This window comes from Alligator sinensis, unplaced genomic scaffold (genome assembly GCF_000455745.1).
Source record: "Alligator sinensis unplaced genomic scaffold, ASM45574v1 scaffold579_1, whole genome shotgun sequence".
NCBI classification, from domain to species: Eukaryota; Metazoa; Chordata; order Crocodylia; family Alligatoridae; genus Alligator; species Alligator sinensis.
Window position 1 is genome coordinate 1,252,140 of NW_005842023.1, and position 25,902 is coordinate 1,278,041.

Sequence of the window (25,902 nt, forward strand, 5' to 3'; positions counted from 1 at the left end):
CCGCCCCCGGCCCGCCCCGCCCCGCCCCGCTTTCTCTCCAGTCCTATAAGAAAGTTCCCCTTTTCTGCCCTTCATCAGTGCTCCTCTTTCATATCTTTTTTAACCATTTGAGCAATCGGGCTGCCTTCTCCCCCCCCTTCCCGAGCGGCTGGGCGACAGGTAAGAGACGTTCATCACCACACCTTGTCTTCTCCTTCTCCTTCTCCTTCCCCTTCTTTTCCATCTCCTTCTTGGTTAGAGCCTGGTGCTAAAAACACCAAGGTCTCAGCTTGGATCCTTGTATAGGACACGAGACCTTTCGTTTGGGACCACAGGACCTTTCCTGCCTCGATGACTTCTTGAGGTCTTTTCCAGCCCCATTTCTCCCCATGGTTTCTTCTTCTCCTTCCTCCTGCCTTTCCTTTGCTCCTGCCTAGCCCCATAGAAATGTCCTTGCAGGTTATCAATTGACTAAGCATCCCCCAACACACACACACTTCAAGCTCTGGCATAACACTGGGTTTAGCCCATGGGGTGCTGCAGAGGGGGAGCTCTCCCCCACTGAGCCCAGTGGCTGGGCTGAACTTTCTTGGGAGATGCTACAAGTTAGAAATGGGAGTTGGCGCAGGAGAAATGGGCAGGACTGACTCAGGGGGGCACTCAGCTGAATTAGGAGGCTTGATCTGGTGGACGTGTTGGGCCAGGAGTTCAACAGCAGCAGGTCAAGTTGTTGGGGGGCAGGAGAAGAGGGCTGCCCCGCTGAGAGCCAGGTGGCAGAAAGCCTTGTCATGTCAGGGATTGAAAAGGAGCCAGCACTGGAGAGATGCGGCTCGTCTTCCCCCTTGGAAGGGGCTGGGAGGACGTACAGGTGTCTTAAGAAATGCTCCTTTTCCATCCTTGATTTTTTTTGTTAGTAGCCAAAAGAACTTTGCTTGGCTAGCTGTGGACGGTGCCTGGAAACTTTCCTCTCAATGTAAAAGGGAATTGGGCTTGTTTTTCAACCCTCTACTAAATCAACCCCTTCTAGATGTTGGTTGCAGAAGGCTGGCTCTTTCTCAGCTCTTGCAAGACCCAGTCTTTTTTTTTTCTTTCTGTGTAGCTTGATTTTGGGAAGGAGAAAGCTCGGGGTGGGTTCAGTTCAGTCACTTGAGGGGTTTTTTGCCCTTTCCCCCTGCACTCTTGGGGAATGAAAAGGTCCCCCGGCTGCTGAGATGCCAGTCTTGAGCTCTAGCCTGGCCTGTCCCTGGGCTGCTGTGCCAGGTGCTGCACGTGCTTGAGAGCCTGGGCGGCTCCGCGGGAGCAGCGTGGCCTGGGGGCGCTGCCCATCGCCTGCCCCAGACCTGCCCGAGGGGGACAGGTGCAGTGACCAGAAACCTGGGGGCGCAAGGGAAGCTGAACTACAAAACCACGGAGTTATACACACGCGGCCACCTCCACTCACCTGGCCACATGCCCCCTTCCCTGGAGCTGCACCAACTCCTAGCTGTGGGCTCTTGTTTGCCCCTCTCTTTCAGTGTGCATGGGACGCACCCTTTATTGTGGGTAATTTGTATGAGTTTCCTTCCTTCAGGCTCTTCTCAGCCTCTCCGGCCATTTGTAGCTCTGTCCAACATAAGTTAGTTTTCTGGGTAGGTGATTAGATACCTCCACTTCTTTCCGGAAGGTACAGCATTTGCTTTGGGTCAGAGTCCATAGCTTAGCATTTAGCATTTTAGATACACGCCATGTACTTGTACAGACTTGTACGTGTGGGTTAGTGGATGCTAAAAACTTATATCAGATTCACCAAAGGAACCTTGTCTGCTAAAAACTTACACACATGTGCTAGCAGGGTGGGTAAGTACTGTATCACATAGGAGATACATTATATACCTGCGGACAGGATGGGTATATTACAGCATATGTGTTATATGTGTTATAGCACCCATTTATCATGCATACCATCTATATCATGAATATCATATATTACATTATGATATACAGGCTATATTGATCTCTCTCTCTATATATGTGTGTGTGTGTGTGTGTGTGTGTGAATATTGTATATATCGTGTATATCATAAATATAGTCTATATGGTAGATCACAGTACCCATGATATAAGGTGATATATAGTTACAGCAAGGGAAGTTTAGGTTAGAGATTACAAAAAAACCTCTCAGTAAGAGGGTAGTAAAACACTGGCACAAATTACCCAGAGAGGTTGTGAAATCTCCATCCTTGGAGGTTTTTCAGACCCCGCTAGACAAAGTTTTGGCTGGGACGAGATAGTTGGGGATGGTCCTGCTATGAGCAGGGGATTGAGCTAGATGGCCTCCTGAGGTCCCTTCCAGCCCTAATTTTCTATGATTCTATAATATAGAGTGTCATGGTATATCACTAGCTATACATATGATATACCTGCTGGCAGGGTGGGTGTTATATGTATTATAACATGTTATAATAACGTTCATATATATCATGTCAATATCTATCGTGAATATCATATATGTGATATTCATGCTATGTATAATATATATGATATGCATGATTGATAGGATGTTCATTACACACACACACACACACACACACACACACTGGTATCCATGATAGATATGATATTTGTGATATATATGTATCTATCCCAGGATAGATCGATCAATCGCTCTAGATAGCTAGCTAGCTATATAGCTAGGTATAACGATATACACAGATATCTATATCAGGATACACATCACGAATGGAATGTCACACCTGTCGTGTGTGTCGTGTGTATCATGGTCCCCGGGGCATGCCGTGCTACCCAGTGTCACGCTCTATTCCGGCGGACATGCCGTGTTACACGCACTGTGTCGCTTTAAAATGCCCCACTAGGCGCGCCCGGGGAGAGCCCTCCGCGGGGTGTGTAGACGAGGCGGCCGCCAGGGCCCGGGGCCGCGCCGCGCTCTTCTAGCCGCCCACTGCTCGCGGGGCGCGCGGCTGAGGCGCGCCGGAGAGTTGCGCGCCCAAGAGCCCCGCTCTGAGCGCGCAACCGGGACACCCCCCCCCGGACAGCGATGGGTGGAAAGCGGGGCCGCGAGGAGCCCGCTCCGGCTCGCGGTAGAGAGAGCCCCGGCTCCGGGGCGGGCGCTGCAGGGGCCCGGTGGCCCGGCGGGCCCCCTGTGTCCCCGCAGCGGGTGCCCGGCGCGTGCAGCGAGTGGCATGAACCTGGAGGGCGGCGAGTGCGGCATGACCTCGGTGAGCTGCGGCAACGGGAAGCTCCGGCAGTGGCTGATCGACCAGATCGACAGCGGCAAGTACCCGGGGCTGGTGTGGGAGAACGACGAGAAGAGCATCTTCCGCATCCCCTGGAAGCACGCCGGCAAGCAGGACTACAACCGCGAGGAGGACGCCGCCCTCTTCAAGGTAGGGCTGGGGCAGGCGGTCCCCGGGGCCAGCGGGGCTGCCAGGGGGCTGGGGGGGGCCCCTCCTTCTCCCTCCTCCCCCCTCCCTGGGGGCTCATGTGTCCTGGCCCCTTCTGGAGCCGCCCCTGGGCTCACAGGTGGGCAGCCGCCTCCCCTTGGCAGCGCTTCAGGCTGGCCTAACATCCCAGCCCAGCCACTGTCCCCTGCCACCACCACCTTGCCCTGTCCTGTGCCCGGGTCTCCCAGATCCCATCGCCCCGGTGGGGACTGTTTTGCCACTGATCTCATCAGGAGCAGGACCCAGCCTGGGGGGGGGGGGGGGGGCCCTGGCTGGTTGCTGCCCCAGCAGGAGTGCTTGCCACAGCACCAGATTTGGGGGACTTTTTTTTCCTTCATTAACAAGGGTTTCCAGATGGTGCAGCCTCCCCCCTCGCCCCTCAGGCCATTCAGTGCTAAAGACTTGTTCAGCTGCTGAACAGGTTTGTCAGCACCTGCCTGGTAGCTTTTTCCCTCCTTGGTTGTCACCCCCCACCCTTGCTTTCTAAACTGTTTTCATCCACAAGAAGCCATCTCAGGTGTATTTTCACATACATCTATAAAGAGAAAGTTCTCTGTCTCTCTTTGACTCGCTCACTCACTCACACTCAGTCTCACATGCGCGCGCGCGCGCACACACACACACACACACATGGTTTCTTACCCACACACTCTCACTCTCACACCCACACACAGACACTTTCAGTCATGCACATGCACACACACACAGTCACATGCAAACGCACTCACACTGACCCTTACTCATGCGCACACATACTCATTCACACACACACTCACTTACACACATGCACATTCACTGACATTCATGTATACATACTCTTACATACACACACATGCACTCACACTTATTCACACACACACTCACATGCATACACACTGACACTGACATTCATGCACACACACACACACTGACACTCTTACACGTTTAAATGATTGCAGTATTATACCACATCCTTTGATTTCTCCTTCCTTTCTTCCCATGTGTGATTGTTTGAAATGTCTTCAGGCTTGGGCGCTTTTTAAAGGAAAGTTCCGAGAGGGCATTGATAAACCAGATCCCCCAACCTGGAAGACAAGGTTACGGTGTGCACTGAACAAGAGCAATGACTTTGAAGAACTGGTTGAGAGAAGCCAGCTGGATATCTCAGATCCATATAAAGTGTACAGAATTGTGCCAGAAGGAGCTAAAAAAGGTAATCACAGATTTTATATATCTGTACCTATACGTTAAAGATCCTCCCAGTCTCATGGCCTGTCTGGTTAACATGCCCGGTTCTGTAGCCAGTGGAATTTGAGGGAGTTGGCAGGGTACAGTTGCACTTAGTGACTACTTAACTCGGAGATGCATAAGCTTTTGTAAGCAACAGCTTGCTTTGTCAGGTGTGGATGAAGCAAGCTGTTTGTTGCTTATGAAAGTTTATGCATCTCTGATTTAGTTATCTCTAAGGCCTTCTCTCTGACTTTAGACTAACAGCTAACTACTTTTATCTGCTCCTTTGAGGTAGTTACCATACATCCAACTACCTTTGATTCCCCAGCCTGAATAACCTGGTACCCATTTCCAGCTAGGTTAACTAGGGAGCGGCTTTTGGCATAAGCCTAGAGTGGGGCTCAAACTCAAACTTCTGGAGCTGTAGTAAGACAACCCAGCATGAAACATTTTAACTGCTCTTTGGGGATAGAAAGCAAAGAAGCAAGTAAGCACATGTGTGTGTAGGTCTTATTTCTCATAATCAAGAAATGAAGAGATGATGAATATGTTTTGCATCACTCCAGTGTTATGTTTCTGAAGTAATCACATAGTCACTCTGATGTCCAACTTTGTAGCGCTCATTACAATAGCAAGATGGGCAGTTTGCAAACTTCTCTTATTCAGAGGGTTTAAACTAGAGGTTTTGTCTGAACAAGGACGGCAGGAATTTGAGTCACACAGCATTTTAAAAACCGTCTCTTGGTTGGAGGGATGGGCTGTCTGTAAACCATTGGAGGAGCATAACCTTTTGTATAGACTATACAGTTCAGTTTGAAGTACAGGGAAGCCTACCTTAAGCACCCAGTTGATGGACAGACAAAAAAGTTTCTTATTGGAAGTGGGTTTTAAATAAAGGTGGAACAGAACAGCCTGTCCTCACCTGCTTTGGGGTGAGTGCCCCCTGAGCTCCTGCACAGGGGACAGGTACTGTCACAGTCTGGGATTTCATGAGCTCTGGGACTGCTCTCAAACTCTTGGACATACCCCACATATACACATGCTGTCAGAGTGCACAGGGGCTTGTGTGAGTAGCAGGTGCTCTTCCTGTGCGCACCAGGAGGTTCTGGGGGATAGACTCCCTGCCAGTGGTCTCTGGGGCCAGGATGGCTGTGCATCATATCCATATGGGCGAGTGCCTACAGGACACATTTGAGCCCTTAACTTTAGGGTGCTCTGTGAAGAGAGGAGGTTCCTAGTTACAGGTGCTTTCTTGCACGAGTTTCTCAACAGTAGGTCACTTTATGTTTTCTCATGCTAGAGTTCATGGCTTTCTTTTTACCCTGATCGTGTACCTAGGGGCAAAACAACTCAGCATGGAAGATCAGCCATTAATGATGAACCATCCTTTCCCAATGGCTTCTCCTTACACTTCACTACAGCCTCAGGTACAGTATCACTCACACTTTTTATTTTAAACAAATACATTAGATGCCAGTGAAGATAATCTTTTGCAGTACCTAGCTTTCTATCCTGGCTTGGGAAAAGACCTTTTTGGAAATGGAGAAATTTGGCAGCGGTGGCTTTTATCATGTGAAACCACAGGGCTGTGGATCTATCTTGGCTTCTCTAAAATCTGAATCGCAGCTCTGTTTTGGTTGGTAATTGACATTTGTATTGCTGTTCTACTACTGGGGCCAGGATTTTTAAACATATGGTGGAACAGTGCTAGGTTTATGGCTAGAGGGCCATGCCCCTCCACTCAGGGTTAGACTAATCACCATATTTGGGGTCAGGAAGGAATTTTACCCATGGTGAGATTGGTACAGACTGTGGGGGTCTTTGTCTTCCTCTGTAGTGGGGAGGCATGGCCCCTTTGGATCTCCTGAGAATCTTTTAACAATCTTGCAGCAGCAGGACATTGACTGTCATGGCCCCCCTGCTTTACCAGTGGCAGTTAGGGTGTTATATCTGGTGGTTTTGTCAAGGTTGACTGTGCAGTTTTGCTAATAGGTTAGACAATGAATTTTTATGGGATGTTTTGGATAAAGATGATCCTAGCTCTGGCAGGAGGTTGGACTGGATGACCTCTAAAGGTTCCCTCCAGCCCAACTTCTCTATGTTTCTATTCTAAATCAGTGGTTTCCAGCCATGCTCTGATTAGATTTTAAAATAATTTCAGCATGGGTTTTGTTTAGACCAGTGGTGACAGGCAGCTCAGTTGAGAGCCTCTTTTTGGCAGCAAACCATTATTCCTGTCTCTGTGATAACAGGGTCTGACAGAGCTTTTTGGAAGCACAAATGACAAAAGATCTCAAATAGGAGAAACAGTGTAACAAAGAGTATCAATTCCGATATTAGATAAATAAAAGAATGTCTTGTTGAACTGAACAGGTGTCAAACTACATGCTGCCTCATGAACGGAACTGGAGAGAGTTTGCCCCAGATCAGCACCCTGACATTCCCTACCAGTGCACTGGTGTTCCTTTTGCCACACGTGGTCACCCCTGGCAAGGTCCTGCCTGTGAAAGTGGTAAGAACAGCTTACTTGAGGTCAATTATATACACCAGTGGTGCTCAACCTATTGGCCCTGTGGGCCAAGTGAGTAGCACAGGCCCATCTGTTGGCCAGATCAGGCTGTGGTGCCCAGCACTGCCCCCTCCTACTCCTGCACTCTGGAACTGGGTCCTGGCACTGCTTTCCTGCATCCCCTGCACACTGGGATTAGGTCCTAGGGACCTGGCACCATTCTCTCTTGCTCTCTGCCTGACAGAATTGGGTTCTGAGGGCCCAGCACCAACCCACCCAGCCCTGTGAACTGGGATCAGGCTCTGGGTCCAGCATGCAGGGTCTGGGGCTCCCCATGGGTCCAGAAATTGGCAGTAGGGGAGTGGTGCCACTACACCAACAATTTCCAGACTTCTGGGAAACCTTGTGAACCAAATCCAGCCCTCAGGCCAGAGATCAAGCACTCCTGATATACACTGATCTACAGAGATAAGAATTGACTGCCATAAATGGACCACCAGCTTTCTACATCTGAGTTGTGGCTCCTCTACAATTTACATGGATAGCTTCATTTTCCAAAGACTGAGTTTTCTTGGATGACAGCTGTGGGTTATGGGCACCTCTGAAAAATCCTGTCATACACTTCCATATCCCTTATTACCAATATGTGCATCTACATGAGATGCTAACTGCTCAGTGGCTGAATAATACTACGCAGTAGCACATCACAGCACAAACAGTTATAATACACTACTGTGTAGTAGTACTGCACAGGAGTGTCACTAAAAAAGTGTTCACTAATGCTACTGCACAGTAACTGCAGTTACTACACAATTATGTAGTATTTATTATATGAGTACTACATAAATGCTGAGTAACTGCTGCATAGTAGTGTCTCCTGTAGATGCGCCAACAGTGTGTTATATTGCCAATCCTGTGCCTCAGGTATTGTCAGTATTATAAAGTCATAATACTGTCTTTAAAAGCAAGAGGGATTTTTTTTTTTAAACAGCAACATGTTTTCTTAATTTTCTTGTTGTTGAGTCTTTTGTGGTTCACATTTTTTCGAATCTAACCATGTGGCCTAGATATTCCTTTTTGTTTCTAAGTGAAAGCTGAGATTATTATTTTTTTGTGACTTGGGCACACAGGAGCCCTAGTCACAGATTACACTCAGTGTCAGGCTGTGTACAGATATAGAACAAAAGGACAGTCTGTACCCTGAAGAACTTACAGTTTGAGAGTCTAACAAAATTGTAGCATTCCAGGATCAGGAAAATATTAAATACTGTGAAAGGTGGAAACCTCTGTGAGCCTCGAAAATAAGTGAGGTAGAAAAATAAAGATTCCCACCTCTTATGAGGAACAGAGGCAAAGAATGTAGGTGATGTGTCCAGGATTGTACACAAAATCAGTAGGGCAAAGGGAGTTGCAGCGCAGGTTGCGTTTAGTTCCTTAATCGTGTGACTATTCATTGTGCTATGAATGAGTGCAGGGTTAGACTCCTAGGCTGTGTCCAGATGAGCGCGGCTGTGCAGTTTGTGGCACTGCAGACACAGCTGCAGTGCCACATATCATATGTTCAGCTGTTCTTTGAACTGCAAAGGAGCAGCACAGGGGTTTTAAAAAAAATCTGCAAAAAGAAAAGCAGAGTGGTGCATATAGGGGCAGCATGCGCTGCTCAAAAGTGGAGTTTAGCCAGTTGGAGCCACGCTCTGGCTGCCGGCCAGACTCCGTGTGGCAGGATTGCTGTGGCTGAAGCCCTGGGAAACCCCCAGAACTCCAGATAAGGCTGCTGGGGCCAGGCCAGTGCTGGCACCAGCCTCCCTTACTCCACCTGGGGTAACTTGCCATGCAGCAGAGGGTGAATGGCACAGGCATTCCCCATGGACAATTAGCAGCGGCACAAGGTGTGTCGCTGCTAGTTGTCCGTGGAGAACCAAACATCCATGCACATGTGGACGTGGCTCTACTGCATATGTGCTTATCTAAGCGTATTTGTTTCACAAGTAAAACTCCCTCCGCATTCAGATGTGGAGGTATTCTTCAAATGTAGAAATCCTTGGACCAGATGAGATGAAGGTGAAAGAATATTTAAAACACATAAGATATAACCTCCTCAGAAAAAGTGATTGCATGGTTTCAGTACTGTGAAATAAACTTCTAATTGCACCTGTCTACTGAAAGTTAAACATGCTTCATGTGGTAGCTTATGCAGTTAAGATACAATTGAGTTATTTAGCCAACATTTTTTATACATTTCTGTCCAAATTATTCCTCATACGAAAGGTATCTCAGTAGGATCATTAAAAGGTCCAAGCTGGTTTTGGTCTGAAGATTTTGGTCTTTTTTATTGAACTCAGGCTAACAGAAATATTTATTTTCAAATGAACTGTGTTGTACGGTCTTGGTAATAGGCACTATATACTATGCTAAGATGTGTAGACAATAAAAGAAAACCAAGATGCTTCTACATCTAAAAAGACTAAGTCAAGTGTTGCCATGGGTATAATTTTGAGAAAAGAGAAATCTTTATATGGGAAGTGTACTGTGTAATCCCCTGACTCACCTAGTGAAATTGTATGCCTAGTGAAGGTGGATTCAGGGGATGGGGATGGAGTGGGTGCAATGGTGCAGACACAGCCCACTTTGATTCCTGGTCCTCCCAGAGTTTAGAGCCAATTGCCTGGCAATGGCACCATTTCTAGTCAGGTAGTAGTGAGGGAATCAACTGACTTCCTGGCTTATTATAATCTACCTGGTTCCTTCTAAAATCTTCATTCTACAATGACCCTCTTCTTTTAATGGTCTTTGATGGTCTTCCACTAATCAAGCTATGCTTTCTTCTGTAATTCTTCTATTAGCTGCTTCTGCAAATGTAGTTCCTATTTTACAACCCTGCAGACTCTAGCTAGAAACATTAAATCAGGTGTGGAAATAACATTTAACAAAGCATTGGATGCACTGTCAAGATGCTCAAGAAAGCAAGATTTTGCTTATGAATCTGAAAAAGAGATGTCCATTTTATTCTAATGACTAATGAAAAACATATTTTGATGATTTGCCTAGTTTGTTGGGTTTTTATACAAATTTGCAATCTAGCAAATTAACACCTGTTCCAATACAGATTTTTTCTTTTGCTTCAATTGTAAATGGAATGATATACCCCTGGGCACCTGGTATATTGGTAAAGTTTCTAGTTTCTTTTTAACTGGAGAAAAATGGGTGTTGCATTATATGTGGTAATATACTACAGCATCTCTACCCCCCTTTTCAAAATCCTAGATCTGCCCATGGTTGTAGATGATGAGAGGAAAAAAACATGCCAAAATTGATAGATAAAGAACAAGTCGTAGGGAAATTGAAATCCTAAAAGAATAGCATATACAATTCCAAATAAGAAAATATAGATACAGTCTTCTTAAGATGTTATAATTAAGTTGCTCTAGGCAGCAGAAAATAGTTTGTTTGTTTTTTTTAAATGCTCAATTCCTTGTCCATAGTTGTGAACTCCTGCTGCAATTTGCTCTTAGGTTTTTAGGCAGTTCGACATCATCCGCTTTTTGTTTCTGAAAACAGGTTGTCAGGTGACTGGAACCTTTTATGCTTGTGCACCACCTGAGTCCCAGGCTCCAGGAATTCCAATAGAGCCAAGCATAAGGTCTGCTGAAGCTCTCGCCTTGTCAGGTAAGCCTATGCAACTCTGAACCATACAAAAGATTCTTCCTAGAACTGTCTCAAGTCAATATTTCTCCCTGTTAAGAGGACCTTTTTTCAAGAGTGAACTGAATCTCTTTGCCTGATGATTCCTTAAACTTAGGCCTCCTTTCAGCAAGATATTCAAAACATCTGGATAACTGTAAGCATGTGAATAGCTTCCCTACGATATTGGATTTGGAGTGAGATCACTGGGACCATGCACATGCTTAAGATTATTTATGTTTTAAGTATCTTGCTGTAGCAGGGCCTTTCTTCAGCCATCAAATAGGAAAATGACTGACAGAGGTAAATTCTTCTTTAGTTCACTATTCAGCCCTGGTCCTGTTGGATTCAAAGGTCTGGGGTTCTACATTTAAAAAAAAAAAGGTATTTTTTTAGTTAACATTTTGTCCTGATCAGATACATATGATCATTATGCTGGAGATGCCACTTGGTCTCTGTGAAAATAAAATCTTTGGGCAGTTTTGCAGACATTCAGACTCAGGGGTGAGGAATTTTTTACTCCCTTTTTTCTTTTTTTACATTAACAACAGAAAGATACAATACTAATGGATGAAACACTGTTTGCATATACAGATTTAAATATGTTCTGAAAAGCCCTCAAATAGCTGGGTAGCTTTTCTGGATCAGCCTCTATATGCATAAGATTGTATGGGTTCATTGCAAGGCTGAACCTTTCGCAATCAGTCTTCTCTACTGAACCACTTTACCACAATGCCTAAGATTTCAAATGCAATTTTGTTTTAAAGTTAGGGGAAGGCCAATTCTATAAAGCAATTAACTGCATTTTTCTAAAACCCCTGAGTGGTTGCCTCAGATGGTTATATGCAAAATCTGGAGAGAAACACTAGCTATTTCCTCATAACATCTGGAGAAACTTGCTGAGATTACGGGTTAATTCTTATATAACTTGTGAAGTAAGAACACTTTTTTTTTTCCATTCATGAAAAAGCCAAGCATTAATTTTTACCATATTTTAGATTGCCTGCATGGAGCACTACTGGATTTGTCACTCCAGTGGCACCTGTTGGTAGAAGCTGGTGTTGGAATCTGCGTTTCCTTATGCAACCTGCTTTAATATTTAAATTCAGTGTATATTCTTTTGCTAATCTAAGGCTAAATTCTGGGAGGTGCTGAATGTTAGGAATGGCAGGTGCTCAGGACCTTGTAAAATGTGGCCTATTGGCATGAATAGTATTGCTCTGTAATATATTTATAACACTGTATTGCAGTAAAATTTTTCCTTTCTAAAACTGTATTTGCAGACTGTCGACTGCACATCTGTTTATATTACCGTGAAACACTAGTAAAAGAGGTGACGACTTCAAATCCTGAAGGCTGTATGATATCACATGGCCAAAATTATGAGGTCAATGGCCTGGATCAAGTTATCTTCCCTTACCCAGAGGACAACGCCCAGAGGAAAAACATAGAAAAATTATTGAATCACTTGGAACGGGGAGTGATACTGAGGATGGCGCCTGATGGGCTTTATGCTAAGAGACTTTGTCAGAGCAGAATCTACTGGGATGGGCCTCTGGCACTATGCAGTGACAGGCCCAACAAACTGGAAAGAGAGCAGACATCCAAGCTGTTTGATACCCAGCAATTTTTAGCAGGTAATTCTCAACCTAGGTTATATACTGTCTTTGCTAACGTCACCAGCCTGCTGTCAGGAAGGTTCCAGAGCAGGAGCTTTTTCAGTTTGCAGCAGCCAGCAAAGTCAAGCATGGGGAGATGCAGGCGCTCAACAGGCATTTGGTCCTAAATGTCTGGGCTAAATGAGTACAGGAAAGGGTAGTGTTCAATTGGTGCAGAACCATGCCAGTGATGCTTTCAGTGCACAGAGATGGCTCTTGTTGAGAGCAATGGGAACTACTCATGCTCACTCAAGGATGCTGGAAGGTTCCTGTCATTTTATTCTGGGTAGAGGGAACCCAATGAAACATCCTTTCCCAATATAGAGGAGCCGAGGAGAGTGGATTCTGATCTCAGATAGGTTAGTATAAGCCTTGAGTAACCCTATAGTTTAACGTCACATGACTCCAGGGCGAACCTGAAGCCAGGCCCAAAGTATTTAAAGTATGACTTCCAACAGAAAGAGGGGAATTTTTTTGGATCTGGGTTTTTTGGTGTGTGTTTAAAAAAATACCCTGGGGCATATTTGTGAGGTGATTTTAGAAACTCTGTCTTTCCCATCTTCCTGGGATAGGGTGGGACTGTCAGGTCAGATGAAAGGTCAGGTGAAAGGACGATAATGAAAGATCAGATGCCTGGAGAGTAAATAACGAGGTAGAACATGTGTTTATCTCCCCTGTGCTGGTTTTTTCCACTATAGGCAGTAGTATGGAGAAGGGAACAGTCTCCACAGGGTAGCTCTTCTTCTCTTGCACAGTGGAAGGAGGGCCCAGAAGTTAAGGGTTAGAGGTTTAGCCCCTACTTTCCAAGAGCAGGCACTGTGGGGAGAGTAGCCTGCTCCGCATAATGTGGCTGGGACAGATTATTTCCTGTTGGGGACAAGGGTGCAACTATAGCAGCCACAAATAGTGTTGTCATTTCAGACACAGGGACCCGTATAAGTTTCCCTGCAAAACAGTGTAGCACTTAACACCAGAAAATGAACAGCCACCATTAAAATACACAAACATCCAGGCTTTGGTGTATCACCCTAGCAAAATTGGTACGTCATATATGGATTTAAAGACAAATGTGGAATGCAGCTGAAATTTAACTTCTCTTGCATGCTAATTGTAAGAAATGTATTTCTGTCCGTGGTTCTGTTTTTGTGAGTCCCTTTACCTTTTCCAGATGGCACAGTAGGTTTACTCTGAGTTCTGCAGCCCATGTGTGGCAGTCTTTCTTTTTAGAAGCCTCTTGTTCCCCAGATCCCTGATTTTTCTGAGCTGCACATGCGTAAATGCATGAGCCACTGCTTGTACATGATTGCCTGCTTAGCCTGGGTTCTGCTATTGCAGCTGTGTGCACAATTTGGAGTTTAGCATGTGCAAATACATAGCTGCTCAGGTGGTTTTGTAATGCCTGTAGCAAGCTCACAACATTCAGTGCAGATTTGGATGTGTCCTGTTTAGAAAATGTGGGCCTTTGTGAACAGAAGCATTGAAGACTTCTATTAAAAGATGGCACGTCCAAAAGAATATAGAGACTCAAAGAGGAAGAGGTGGGACCTGGATTGTGGTCTGTAATATACAGGGTACAATGCAGGTGCAGGATATGGTCTCTAAAAGACTGAGGCTTTATATTAAGTAAACTGTACCACTCAGACACATAATTCAGAGGAGAACAATTATAACATTTGGGTTGCTCTGGAGGGACCTAAGTCATGAACACAGTAAACCAAGAGGGGGAGAGAACTGGGAGGCTGGCAGATAAGAGCAAGAGAAAGGTGTAAAAGGATTTTAGGAAGGCTGGTATGACTGGGGTGCATGGAGGGCCTTGTAGATTAGAAGCAGCTTGAGTTTCTCTTACAAGATGAAAGGGAGCCAGGGAAAGTACTTGAAGAAACATTTAGAGGACCTCACTTCAAGTTTGTGCATGAGGGAGAGTTTCACATCAAGGATTGCTTCTTAAGACAGAGACCTGGCATGAAGCAACTCCCCTCTGTATCCTACATCTTCCCTGGGATATTTATGTGGCAGTGCTCACTGCAATAATGTTAAATTCCATGGAGAAGTAGGGGGAGGGAGCAGATATGGAGAGAAGGTCCTTTCTTGATAGCAGTACTGGGACTAATTTGTCTGAAATTGCATTGACACTAAGTAGCTCCTTCTATCCCTGTCGTATGACATTTAAGTGAAGGCAGCTTTGGACTGATCATCCTGGAGAACAAGAAATCTCTTGTCTATGCTCTTTCCAAGTTGATACTCACTGGGCACATCTACATGTGCAATTAATGTGAAGCAATAAATTTGGGAACGATTGCATGTGTGCCAAGGACCACAGTACATTGAGTTGGGTTGGAGCAGCCCTGGCTGGCAGGGGCCCCAGAGGGCCAGCTTGCCAATCTGGGGCTGCTCCCCTGGCTCAGTGTGCTGCATAGGGGCAAGCTGTGGCACAAGGGAGCTTCAGTGTGGGGCTAGCCAGCAGGCAGCCAGTGCACTGAAGCACCTTCATGCCCCAGCCATCTGGGACAGCATCTACATGCGCACTGCTGCGGAGTTTTTTACTCTGCAGCAGGATAGTACTTAGATTTACAAGTACCACCCTGCTACGGCATAAATTAGTTTGATCCAGCCTAATAGGGTGCACGTGTAGTTACGTGACATTTACTGTGCAGCTAATCAATCTACTACACAGTAAACCTCTCATGTAGATGCGCCCACTGAATAGCTGCCACATGCTTATTCAAGCTATGTTGAAACAGAAAATAACAGGTCCCTGAAGGCAACAACAACAAGGTTTGGAGCATTTTTAGGATTTTCTGGAAACAGAAAATGTTGATTGGAGCTAGGCATAATGAGGCCAGTGCTGACCAAATAGAGGGTGTATGAAAGCGGTTGGAGAAACGAAGTAGTGTTGTCGCTGTTTCACAGATGGAGTGAGTTAGGCACAGACCGGTTATGTGACTCGCCTAAGGCCCTCTGGAAGTGTGTGGCAGCCTCAGAACCAAGAATTGAATTCACATCTCTTGAATCCTAGTCCAAGGCCTTAACTCAATGCCTTAACCATCTTCCTCTCTGCTGTTTAGCATGCCCCATCACAAATATATTACTTGTAATAATATTGATTCCCTTTTGAAAGGTGCTTCTGTGGTAATGAAAGGCTACAGAAGTCAGTGTAGAACATTATTATTGGTTCTGGTATGGTGCAGGTGGGAGAATGTGTAGGCATAACTTGGGCATTGAAGGCAGGGGGTCAGCACAGGTGCCTGTGGACTGCAGAAACCCACCATGGATGCTGCCTGTACACTAGGCTGCTAATCCATGTGACTGCATCTTCACTCATTCTGGTAGTGGAGTTAAAGCTCACATGGATGAGCCTGCACATGCTGCAGTTACACCTCTGAAGTGTAGTGTAAGCACAGCCACAAGAAGAGATTGTGTGAGATATCAGGGAACCTAGCTCTGGTTGGAGAAGAGAAAGGAAACCAGCTCACCTACCTCTCCAAAACATATTGGGTCCCAACTAATTATGTGACTGCGGTGGAACAGGCAATGGCCAGACACTGGAGCCAACTGAGCTCTGTTTGTGTTAGATTCTGCTTCCTGCTTTAAGTCAAGTGAGTTGGACCACTCTGGTTACTGAAGCTGAAACACTGTGATTACTAAAGTAGTACATGGCACTACTGTTAGAGTCAACAGCTCCTCCTTTTCTACCCCACCTTGACAACTTCACTGCCATGTTTTTCAAGGAAGTTATACCATGGGACTTTGGTGCGTCCTTCCGAAGTGGGAAAAGCTCAAAACAGACAAAGTTCAAGGTCCTTAGAAGTGTTTCAGAAGGCCTTGGTATTAAGCCAAGCCTCAGTATTACCACAATCTGAAGAAAATCTGGTTTTCAGTTGTCTGTTCCTAGCTAATGTTTACCTGTCATCTGTGACAAAGTCTCCAGCTTCTGTCCTCTTTGTCTCTCCTTTCTCTGAGCCTGCCTTCCCTCTTCTTAGACCTCTTCCACTCCTTCTCCACTCTCTGGTGCCCACCCATCATTTGCTATTCTGCTCTGAGGTCTTTTACTGCCTGCCAAGGGCCCCATCCTGACTCAGCCATTCCTGGTGAAGATTTTTCTAAATATATTTGTTCTTTCTTTAGAGTTGCAAGCTTTTGCCCACCATGGACGTCCACTGCCAAGATTCCAGGTTGCTCTGTGTTTTGGAGAGGAATTTCCAGACCCACAAAGGCAGAGGAAGCTTATTACAGCCCATGTAAGTATGATTTATGCATTTTTTTTTTTAGTTTAAAATGATGAGATGGGCAGTTACCAAGCAGCCTTCTCTGCCTCGTATCCTTAAGTTTGGAGAGAGGCACTAAACCCTGAAGGTACAAAAGGATACAGTACTGGGACTTGGAAGACTTAGTTTCAATCCCCAACTCTACCAGTGGTCAGCTGGGTGACCTTGGTCAAATCCTCTCTCTTCTTTCTGATTCATTAGCCTTCATTGACAAGTGATTTGAGATCTCCAGATGATTACTAGCTATGGTAGGATGATTACTAGTTCTAAATGGAAGTTTGACTTGTATTATGTGGCTAACGCAATGCTAGTAGGCAAGGCCTTGAATATAATATAATGATGTAGCTGCTAAAACAGAAAAAAGCAGCATAATTGTACTCCAGAATCTTAGCTTTCATCTAAAACCACTCGAGTTTGTGGCAGCCCTGCTACAAAAGGTGATAAGCACTTGTCAGTGCCAGGCCACTTCAGTGCTGGCAGCCCTCTGAAGACAGTGACAGCAGTTTGCATGCACATGAAGCTGTTTTAGGCCTCTTGGCAGAATTTACTGCTTTGGGTTGCTCTTGGTTCACATTTTGAAGTTATTTTATTAATCCTGAATTTGGCCTATACTGCACACATTTGCATTTGTTCCCTGCAGCAAGGCAGCTGTACTGGTGGAAACTAAAATCAGCTATTTTCCACACTGACCTATAAAACCTGAGTTCCACCAGGGAGGGAATGTGCACGCTGTAAGGCAGGAGAATGCGGGCATTTTTGTTTAGCTTCCAAAAGTCATTCAGCTGTTAAGATGAGGGGCTTCAGATAAATTATCTTCAAATATTTCTTTCCCCTAACTAATTATGCAGCTTTCTGCCTGACCACATGTTGCCCTTTGATACCCAAAGAAGACTGGTTACAGCTTCTAGGTTGTTTTGCTCTCTTTCCCAGACATCCTCTATCTGAAAAAATATCTCCTGGTCCTGGTCAGCTCTTCCTCCCCTTCAGATATCCTCCAGTCAGACTCTAATGTGCACCTCTGTGTTGCTGGGGGAGTATCAGGGCAAAAACTCAGTGAAGTAATTTTGTTAGCAAAGTTGCCAAGACTCTTCACTCTTTTCTGAGGCTCACGACTTCCCTCTTGTTTCCTGCATAAGCCTCTAAACAACTCCCCCCACAACCCTTCTCTCCTTCCCTTCTGCATTCTGCTCTCTAGTCTTCCTGCAGGGCCCCCTTCTTAGAGATAACTTGTTCTCCCATCCTAAAGGCTCTGCTCTGTGCCCACTTCCCCAGTACCTTTTAGTGAGTTTGTGCCCTCTGACAGCCAGAACTGGCTGTTCATTCTCTTCTCTGGAGTTAGCTCAGCTCCTGTCTGGCTGTGGTCCCTCTGTTTTGCACTCTACAGAGCTGGTGGAAGAACAGGGAGGGAGGAAGCTGAGGCTTGGTGGAGCACTCAGCAAGAGTATCCCCTACGAGCAGGAGGCCACAGCTGCCTTCTTCCTCCTTTACCAATCAGCCCAAATGTTAATGCAGGGAAGGGCCACCAGTCCCCCTTTCCTCTTCCAGATGGAAGCTGAAATCTGGAGAGGACATGTTATACTCCTCCGCCACCAACCCCTAACTTTTGATGTCCTTAGATCAATGTGTTTAAATAACTAGGGGATCATTGACTGAGAGCCAGGCTGGCCTGTGGGAAAATCTGCCTCAAAACAAACTTTCCCCATCTCATTTATAAGTAGATCCCAACAATTTTATATTCTGGCATTCACATTTAAATATTTAAGGCTAAGGGCCCTTGGTGCTGATGAGACTGGGGAGGAGAGTTGTATACAAGCATTGTACACAAACAGCCTGCTTAACTGGTACAGAATTAACATGTACCTTAATATGAATGGGATGAATAGCACAGTAAAATTAAATTTAGAAAGACTGGCTTTTTGGCAGCGTGTCTAAAGCATTATTGGTAGCCCAAACATTTTAAGTTTATAGATGTGGAGTCAGAGGATAAGGGAGAGATTTTTGGTGTTAATCGTGTGGAAGTGTGCACAAGTTTGGATATACCTAATTTAGGCATGGAATTCCTTGCTGTGGGCATAGATTCACAGATCAGGCCTTGCATGTAGTAGCTAGTTTTGCAAAAATGAAAGGTTTGTAAGCTATTTGAAGATATTTGAAGATATACATATTAAGTGTATGCAGATATATTTGTGCCAATAAGCTTAAAAATCTGCAGCTGTATCTAAAAGGCGAGCTCAATGAGAGTATAGTAAATTTTCTTTCCAGTTCCATACACAGAACTGGGTTTGTCTTTTCTCATGTTAATTTCTAGCAACTAGCTAAGATGAACGACATGGGTCATTTTATCATGCGTCTGATTAATTTTTTTTATCTGTTGTTAAGGTTGAACCAATGTTTGCGAGGCAGCTGTATTATTTTGCTCAACAAAACAGTGGGCATTTTCTGAGAGGCTATGAACCTATACCAGAACATGTCACTAGTCCAGAGGATTACCACAGATCTATTAGCCATTCCTCTATTCAAGAATAAATGTTGCAGAATGAGCACGTTCACAACGGTGTAAAGATTGTGCATAATGGAAGATCACATCTGGATCACATTTTGGAGCCGAATTTCTCCAGAAAAACAAAGGGTTAAAGATCTGAAACTCAGCTACACTGACAATGTTGTCTAATATGAAAGCTGGGTCTTCAACATTTGGATGAAGATGCATCTCACAGATTCTACTGTTGCTGGGGATACCTGAAAACTGACACATTGATTGATATGTTTACATTTGTTTAAACATGCTTCATGGTTTTGAGGACAATTTCTTAAGACTTAAATCCAGGGATTGCAACAAGATATTTGCAGTTATTTATTTGCAGTCCCAAATCTCAGGGAAGGCTAATGTGTTTGCAATATTCCCAGCATGAAGCTGTAGTTAGGACAGAAAAGGCTGTACCCATTTGGTGTAGCAGTTGTAGGTTATATTGTGAATAGTTATGTGCATAAATGTTAATAATTTAGCTTTATAAGCAGGGTAAAGATTTTATTCCTATATTCTTCTATGAAATGTATCAGTGAGATATTTTTATGATCAACTGACATTTCTCCTCTCAGTGAATTTCATTGCTGTTATTGGATTGCTATCTAGGGGCATTTTTACATGTGTAGGCACTGCAGTGCTGGGCACTTTAAAAATCACCTGGAGCTATGATACTTGCAGTTGTATAAGTGGTGAAATGTGCATCAGCACAAAGAAAATGGCGGTGGTGTACTTTTGAACTAAAACACCTAGGGTAGCAATTGTCAGGATGGTAAGCTTACAATTATGTTTTATGAATCTGTAGTTCACAAAACCTTTTGCTATTTGTATTGCAGGTGTGACTACTGATATGAATTCTAAACATGGAAAGAGTAGGTTTTTTTGAGAAAATAGCTATAAACTTTTATAACAGTTTGCTTGTCTTTGTACATGTATATTAGGGTTGTGCGAAACGGCACCGTTCCATTTCAACCAGCATTTTGCCGTTTTGATGGAACAGCATTTCTTTTCAGATTTCACTTAGTTTTGAAACCGCTGTTCTGTTTTGTTTCGTCGGTAGAGTTTCGCTGTTTCAACGATGTTCGATGTTTCGTCCACAGGCTACAATGGGGAAGTTCAAAACAGCCTATAACTTTGTCATTTCTGGCCTGATTTGGATGAAACTTGCAGGAATGGTAGCTCCTTCTGAGGGCATGAAGCCGAAGCCTGTCAAGTTTCAAGGAGATAGGTGGAGGGGTTTCAGGGAAACTGCACCTCAAAGTCTTGAAAGCAAAACTCATGTCACGTGTATGTGTTAAGCCACAGCAGAGTGAAAACTGCAGGTATGCTAGCCCCTGCTGAGGCAATGAAGCCTGCCAAGTTTCAAGGAGATAGGTGCAGGGGTTTGGGGGAAACTGCATCTCAAGCTGCTGACAGGCAACACTCGTGACATGGGTGGGTGACACTGTGTGTGTGTTAAGGTGCACCCTCACTCAGCTGACACCAAGGCAGAAAGCAGGGCAGGTCAAACAATGCTGCCTTTTATGCAGTTTTTCCATCCCTCCCCCAGAGCACTGGGATTGGAAGGGATCTCAGGGAAGGATGACAGTCACTGGCCAGCTACAGTCAATAATGAGAGCAGTCCTTCCCCTCTCTTCCCCCTCCCTCTCCTTACTTTAGTTTCTGTTTCCCTGCAGGCAAGCCCAGCTTGAGCTTCAAAACTCGAAACATTTAAAAAAATTTTAAATGTTTTGACTTGCCTCATTTCATTTCAAGGCCATTTCGAAGCTCTCTGTTTCATTTTGATGTTGCTGTTTCGAGCTCAAAACAAGTTGAAACAGCGTCGAAACATAACTGCTGGTGAAATTTTGCACAGCCCTAATGTATACATTAATGTTAGTGAGGACTTCATTTGAGTAGGTTTGTATCAAAGATGTTAGAGTTAAGAGAGCCACCTTGTATTAACTTCCAAGGTGCATATGTTAAATATTCAAAGAGTAGATTTCTGACTTAGGTCCACATTCTGTCCTTGGGCATGTACTTACTCCCCCCCATTGGTATAGAAATCCATGGGAACCATTTGCCCAATAATGAGAAGAATTTGGACCATATTGCTTAACAGTGTTGGATAATATCTATCCCTCCTTTTGCTTTGAAAAGGGAAAAACATGTATTCAAGGGATTTGTAGCTTACTGATGGGGTAGTGCTGATCACAATGATCTTTTCTGGCCTTAAAAATCTGTGATTCTATGTTCCTTATGCTGGAACACAGTCATATCCACAGTTGGAAAGGTACTTTGTGTGTGTATCTAGCCAGGTAAGATATGTATTTGGCCTAGCAGCAGACTCATGTTCCAGGGAACTTAAATTTATACATCTTAAAGATGCATGCTATTTTTGGGATATATTATCCTCTTCCTATTGCTGCCACTGCTAAAAATTTTTATGGATTTTTTTATGCTGTTCATTATTTGAAATGCATTTCCTGACTTCTGGGTTGGCTTAAAGCAGGGGTATCAAACAAGCCCATGGATGTCCAGCTTCCCCCTTCCCCCATGCCAGATCCACTGCATGTGGCATCCATTCTGGGAACCTAAGTTGGTCCCTAAGCCATCAGAGTCCCCATGGGTTTGACCACTGAAGTAACACCATATATGACAAAACCCTGATTTTTAGAGGGAGTCCACAGTGGTAGAGTCTGTTTTCAGCATCACTGCAGGTTAGGAAGTTATTGAAGTATCTGGCCAATTCCTTAAGCTTGTTGTTTTTAAGCTGATACTAATTTTCTTTGGAAAATTAAAAAAAAAAAAAAAATTAGCGCTGGTAACTCCAAACTTTGCTGCCATAGAAGTACAGCTGACTGTTGTCAGAAGCAGAATTGCGTCTTATGTGAGAACAAGAATGGTAATGAGCTATTGACAGATTAGTTTGAATCATTCTGGCACGGGGCCGGGCAGGAACATTCAAGTTGTTCTATCCAGTATGTAAAGATCACAGCCTGACAATTTGATGTGTTTTAGAGAAAAAAGGGTAAAGAAACCCTGGAAGTGTATACAGCTGCTGAAAGGTTCCATATATGGTCTGTTCATAGTTGTTCATTGCTGTTCATAGATTTTTTAGCATAGTTTAGTGTCATGTTCTTTTAAAAGATAATTGTACTGAGATAAATGTTTGTAATGTGGTACATTCCAAAAAAGCAGGGAATCACAATTCTATCATGAAAAATTATAATAAAGTAGTTTTCTAAAACTTATTCCATGTTTTATTTGACGATGGCTGTGGAAGTAAAGTACTTTCCAAGCATACAGTGGGCGCATGCACACATGCACTGGACTGCAAAGTTACTGACGTTACTGTGCAGTCCTGATGCCACACAGGTAATTTCTGACAGTTCTTCGGAGTAGTGTTGGCATCATGGTTTGTGCCTGTCAATGCTTTTTCACCATGGCAATGAGCTACGGTGATGTAGCTCATTGCTACTGCAACGTAGCATCTTGTGTAGACATGCCCACTGGGTCATGAGAGCCAACCTCATGAGGACTCACTGTGGGTAGGTTAGCAGAGCTGTTATGCTAATTGCACTTGGGCCCTGATTTAGCAAAGCACTTATATTGTTCTGAGTTTTGTGTCTGTACATATGTTCATTCCTTCTCCGAGAAGCAAGAGAAGAGGAGCTAGGACAAAAATAAAGGAAGATCATCACACCGAAAAGGCTTAGATTAAACAGCAGGAACTGATTTAAGTGAACTGCAATGATAACCAGCAATGTAACAACAGCATATGTCGCATAGCAGCCAAGAGAAGAATCTAGAGGTTACATGAGGGACTCAAAGTCTCTGTATGCAGCATTTCCTACAGACCAGGGCAAGAGTTATTCAATTTTGGAAGAAGATTTTAATTATTCTTATGGGCAGGAGGCTGGGGTAAAGTCAAACTTTGCTGAAGAAGAAGGGTTCAAAAAGAAGAACTGCATCCTGCAAGATGGTGGCTATATGATCTGGTCTATTGGTAGCAGAGGATAACTTCCATGTGAAACTGCTTAAACAAACCCAGAAATGGGTTAAAAAAAAAAAAAAAAAAGAAATGTGTCTGTATAATTTAACTGTGGATCACAATGCCAATCAATTTTTAAGTACTGTATTTGCCTTATATGACTGGTCTTAATTGTTCACAATAACCAAGGATAATTAAACTGGAAAAAAAATAACCCTGAAAACATTTTCTCCTCTCAGTGTTTTTACCCAGTCACTAACATGAAAGCGCTTGAGGTACTTCCTACTTCTGTTAAATTCTGTTTATAGTTTCTGAGGTCTACTTCCTTCCTGTTAGGATTTCAGTGGCATTATATCTGAAATATTTTACTCCTAGCAAAGATTGATGAGAAAGACTGATTGGGTTTCAGATCAATTCCACTGTAATATATCAATATTGTGATCTCACTCATATGTACATACAATTATAACTATAGTTCTCTCTCTCTCTCGCTCCCTTTTTCAATTTGGCTTGGTATTGCTTTGCGAAGTGCTTCAGACTAGTGTTTAAAAGTGCATTAGCACCACAGGGGATGTAGGTTAACCAGAAAGAGAAGATATATTTTAAGCTGAAGTACAACGTAACAGAGCTTGTGGAAAAAACACAGGATTCACGTGAAAACCCCCATGGCCTTTTAAACAGGCAGACGTATGCTGTTTACATCAGCATTTGTCAGCAAAGTGGAGGTGGGGAAACACCATTTTCAGCAAAGAGCTTTCAGGAAAAAGTAAAGCATTCTGTTACCCCAGATCATTGTCTCTTCTAGAATTTCTAGATAAGAAATATAAGCTTCTTTTTAATTAAAGTAACTTACTGCAATCCTGCTTTTTCCTTTCTCAGAAAAAATGTATGCAATTTATGTCAAGGTGGACTGGACTGTGGTATTTTCATATGAACTAAATGTCTGATCTGCTGCTTATTAAGCTTATAATAAATTTCAATTTCAAATCCAGCAAGGGCTACTTTTTAAAAGGAGGACTTTTGTTTAACTTTACATTGACTGGATCCAAGAAAAAGAGGTTTAAAGACCCTGTGTATATATAGGCTGGTAGAGGCTCATCATGCAGCACAGTATGAAGCTAAAATATATTTAGACTCGAGAGGTTTAGCTAGAAAATCATTTTTATATATTTAAATAATTCCACAAATGTAGCGGTGCTGTATTTATGGCCTCATATATGTGTTACACTTAAGGTCTGATTAACCAGTTTATCTACTGTATGTAGCCACCTGGCCACACATTCATTTGATTAACAGCATGATGAAAGAAGTTATTCCATGAAATATGTGTAATACCTTTGTAGCTGCTTCCTATCACCCAATTACTTGAATGCATAGCCAGGGGCCCATCTGGCTGGAAGCCTGCTCAGCTGTTTGGATCTCCCAGCATGGGGTTGCCTGTGTGCATCCTCAAGCCTGGGAGCTCCCAGCAGACAAAGCTTCCAGCTGCACTGGGGCCCCATGCACCCCTGCAGCTGATATGATCTTCCAGCTGGGTGGGGTGTGTGGTATACCCCCATGGCTGGGAGACCACATGGGCTCCAGTCTCCTAGCCACAGGGATACATGGGGTCACCAGCTAGGGCCAAAGGATCCCAGCAAGATAGACATCCAAATGTTTTTTAAAAGAGTCTAGTGTAGGTGCTTGCATCACCTTTGGAGGCAGTCTATTCCAGACTTTGGGGGCTCGGACAGTAAAGAAGTTTTTCCTTATGTCCAGCCTGAAATGGTCTTGGAGGAGTTTGTGACCATTCAACCTTGTCATCCCTTGGGGCACTCTGGTGAACAGGCATTCCTCCAGATCCTTATGTACACCATACACTCCTTATATACTTACAGGCAGCAACCAGGTCCCCCCGAGCCTGCGCTTTTCCAGGCTGAAGAGTCCCATGGCTCTCAGCCACTCATCGTAGGGCCTGTTCTCCTGCCCTCTGATCATAAGCGTGGCTCTCCTCTGGACTCTCTCAAGCTTTTCCACATCCTTTTAAAATTGTGGAGCCCAGAATTGGATGCAGTACTCCAGCTGCAGCCTCACCAAGGCCGAGTACAGGGGGAGGATGACATTCTGGGATTTGCTTGAGAAGCATCTATGGATGCAAGCCAGAGTTTTGCTCGCTTTACCAGCTACATCTCATTGGTGGCTCATATTCATCTTGTGGTCAGTCATGACCCCCATGTCCCTTACGGCCATGGTGCTAGCCAGCGTAACACTGCCAAGCCTATAAGCGTGCTGCAGGTTTCTTTTCCAAGGTGGAGTACCTTGCATTAAGGTAACCATAGTTACTGAACATTACGTTTAATACTTGCATAACCAAGTACTAAATGCGCAGTAGCACATGGTGCATGGTTTTTTACAAATGCTAACTGTGCAGTAGCTCAATACTATTGCACAGTAGCTTATTACCATAGATTTTGCCCAGCACGCTACTGTGGCAGTGTTATTAGGTTACTGCACAGTTAGTGTCTTGTGCAGACACACCCACTGTGCCCTAAAAGTTGGTGCAGACCACCTAAAGAAGAGCAACCCAGCTCCAAAGATCTTACAAAATCATACAGCTGAGCATATGGGCATGGCTGAGTGAACAGGGGCAGAGCCAAGTGTTCCTTAGGCTGCTGATTCTCAAGA

General features: G+C 44.3%; 1 protein-coding gene across 1 annotated transcript; it reads left to right on the forward strand.

Annotated features, from left to right (window-relative positions):
- The first annotated feature begins 85 nt into the window (after window positions 1–85).
- IRF4 (interferon regulatory factor 4) lies at window positions 86–20,452 on the forward strand. Its single transcript, XM_006022207.2, has 9 exons — window positions 86–159; window positions 3,131–3,362; window positions 4,425–4,611; window positions 5,967–6,055; window positions 7,002–7,140; window positions 10,696–10,803; window positions 12,102–12,455; window positions 16,602–16,714; window positions 19,121–20,452. Exons 2-9 carry the CDS (start codon window positions 3,159–3,161, stop codon window positions 19,265–19,267), a joined length of 1,341 nt encoding a protein of 446 aa, XP_006022269.1. The 5' UTR covers window positions 86–159; window positions 3,131–3,158; the 3' UTR covers window positions 19,268–20,452.
- The last annotated feature ends 5,450 nt before the right edge of the window (window positions 20,453–25,902 follow it).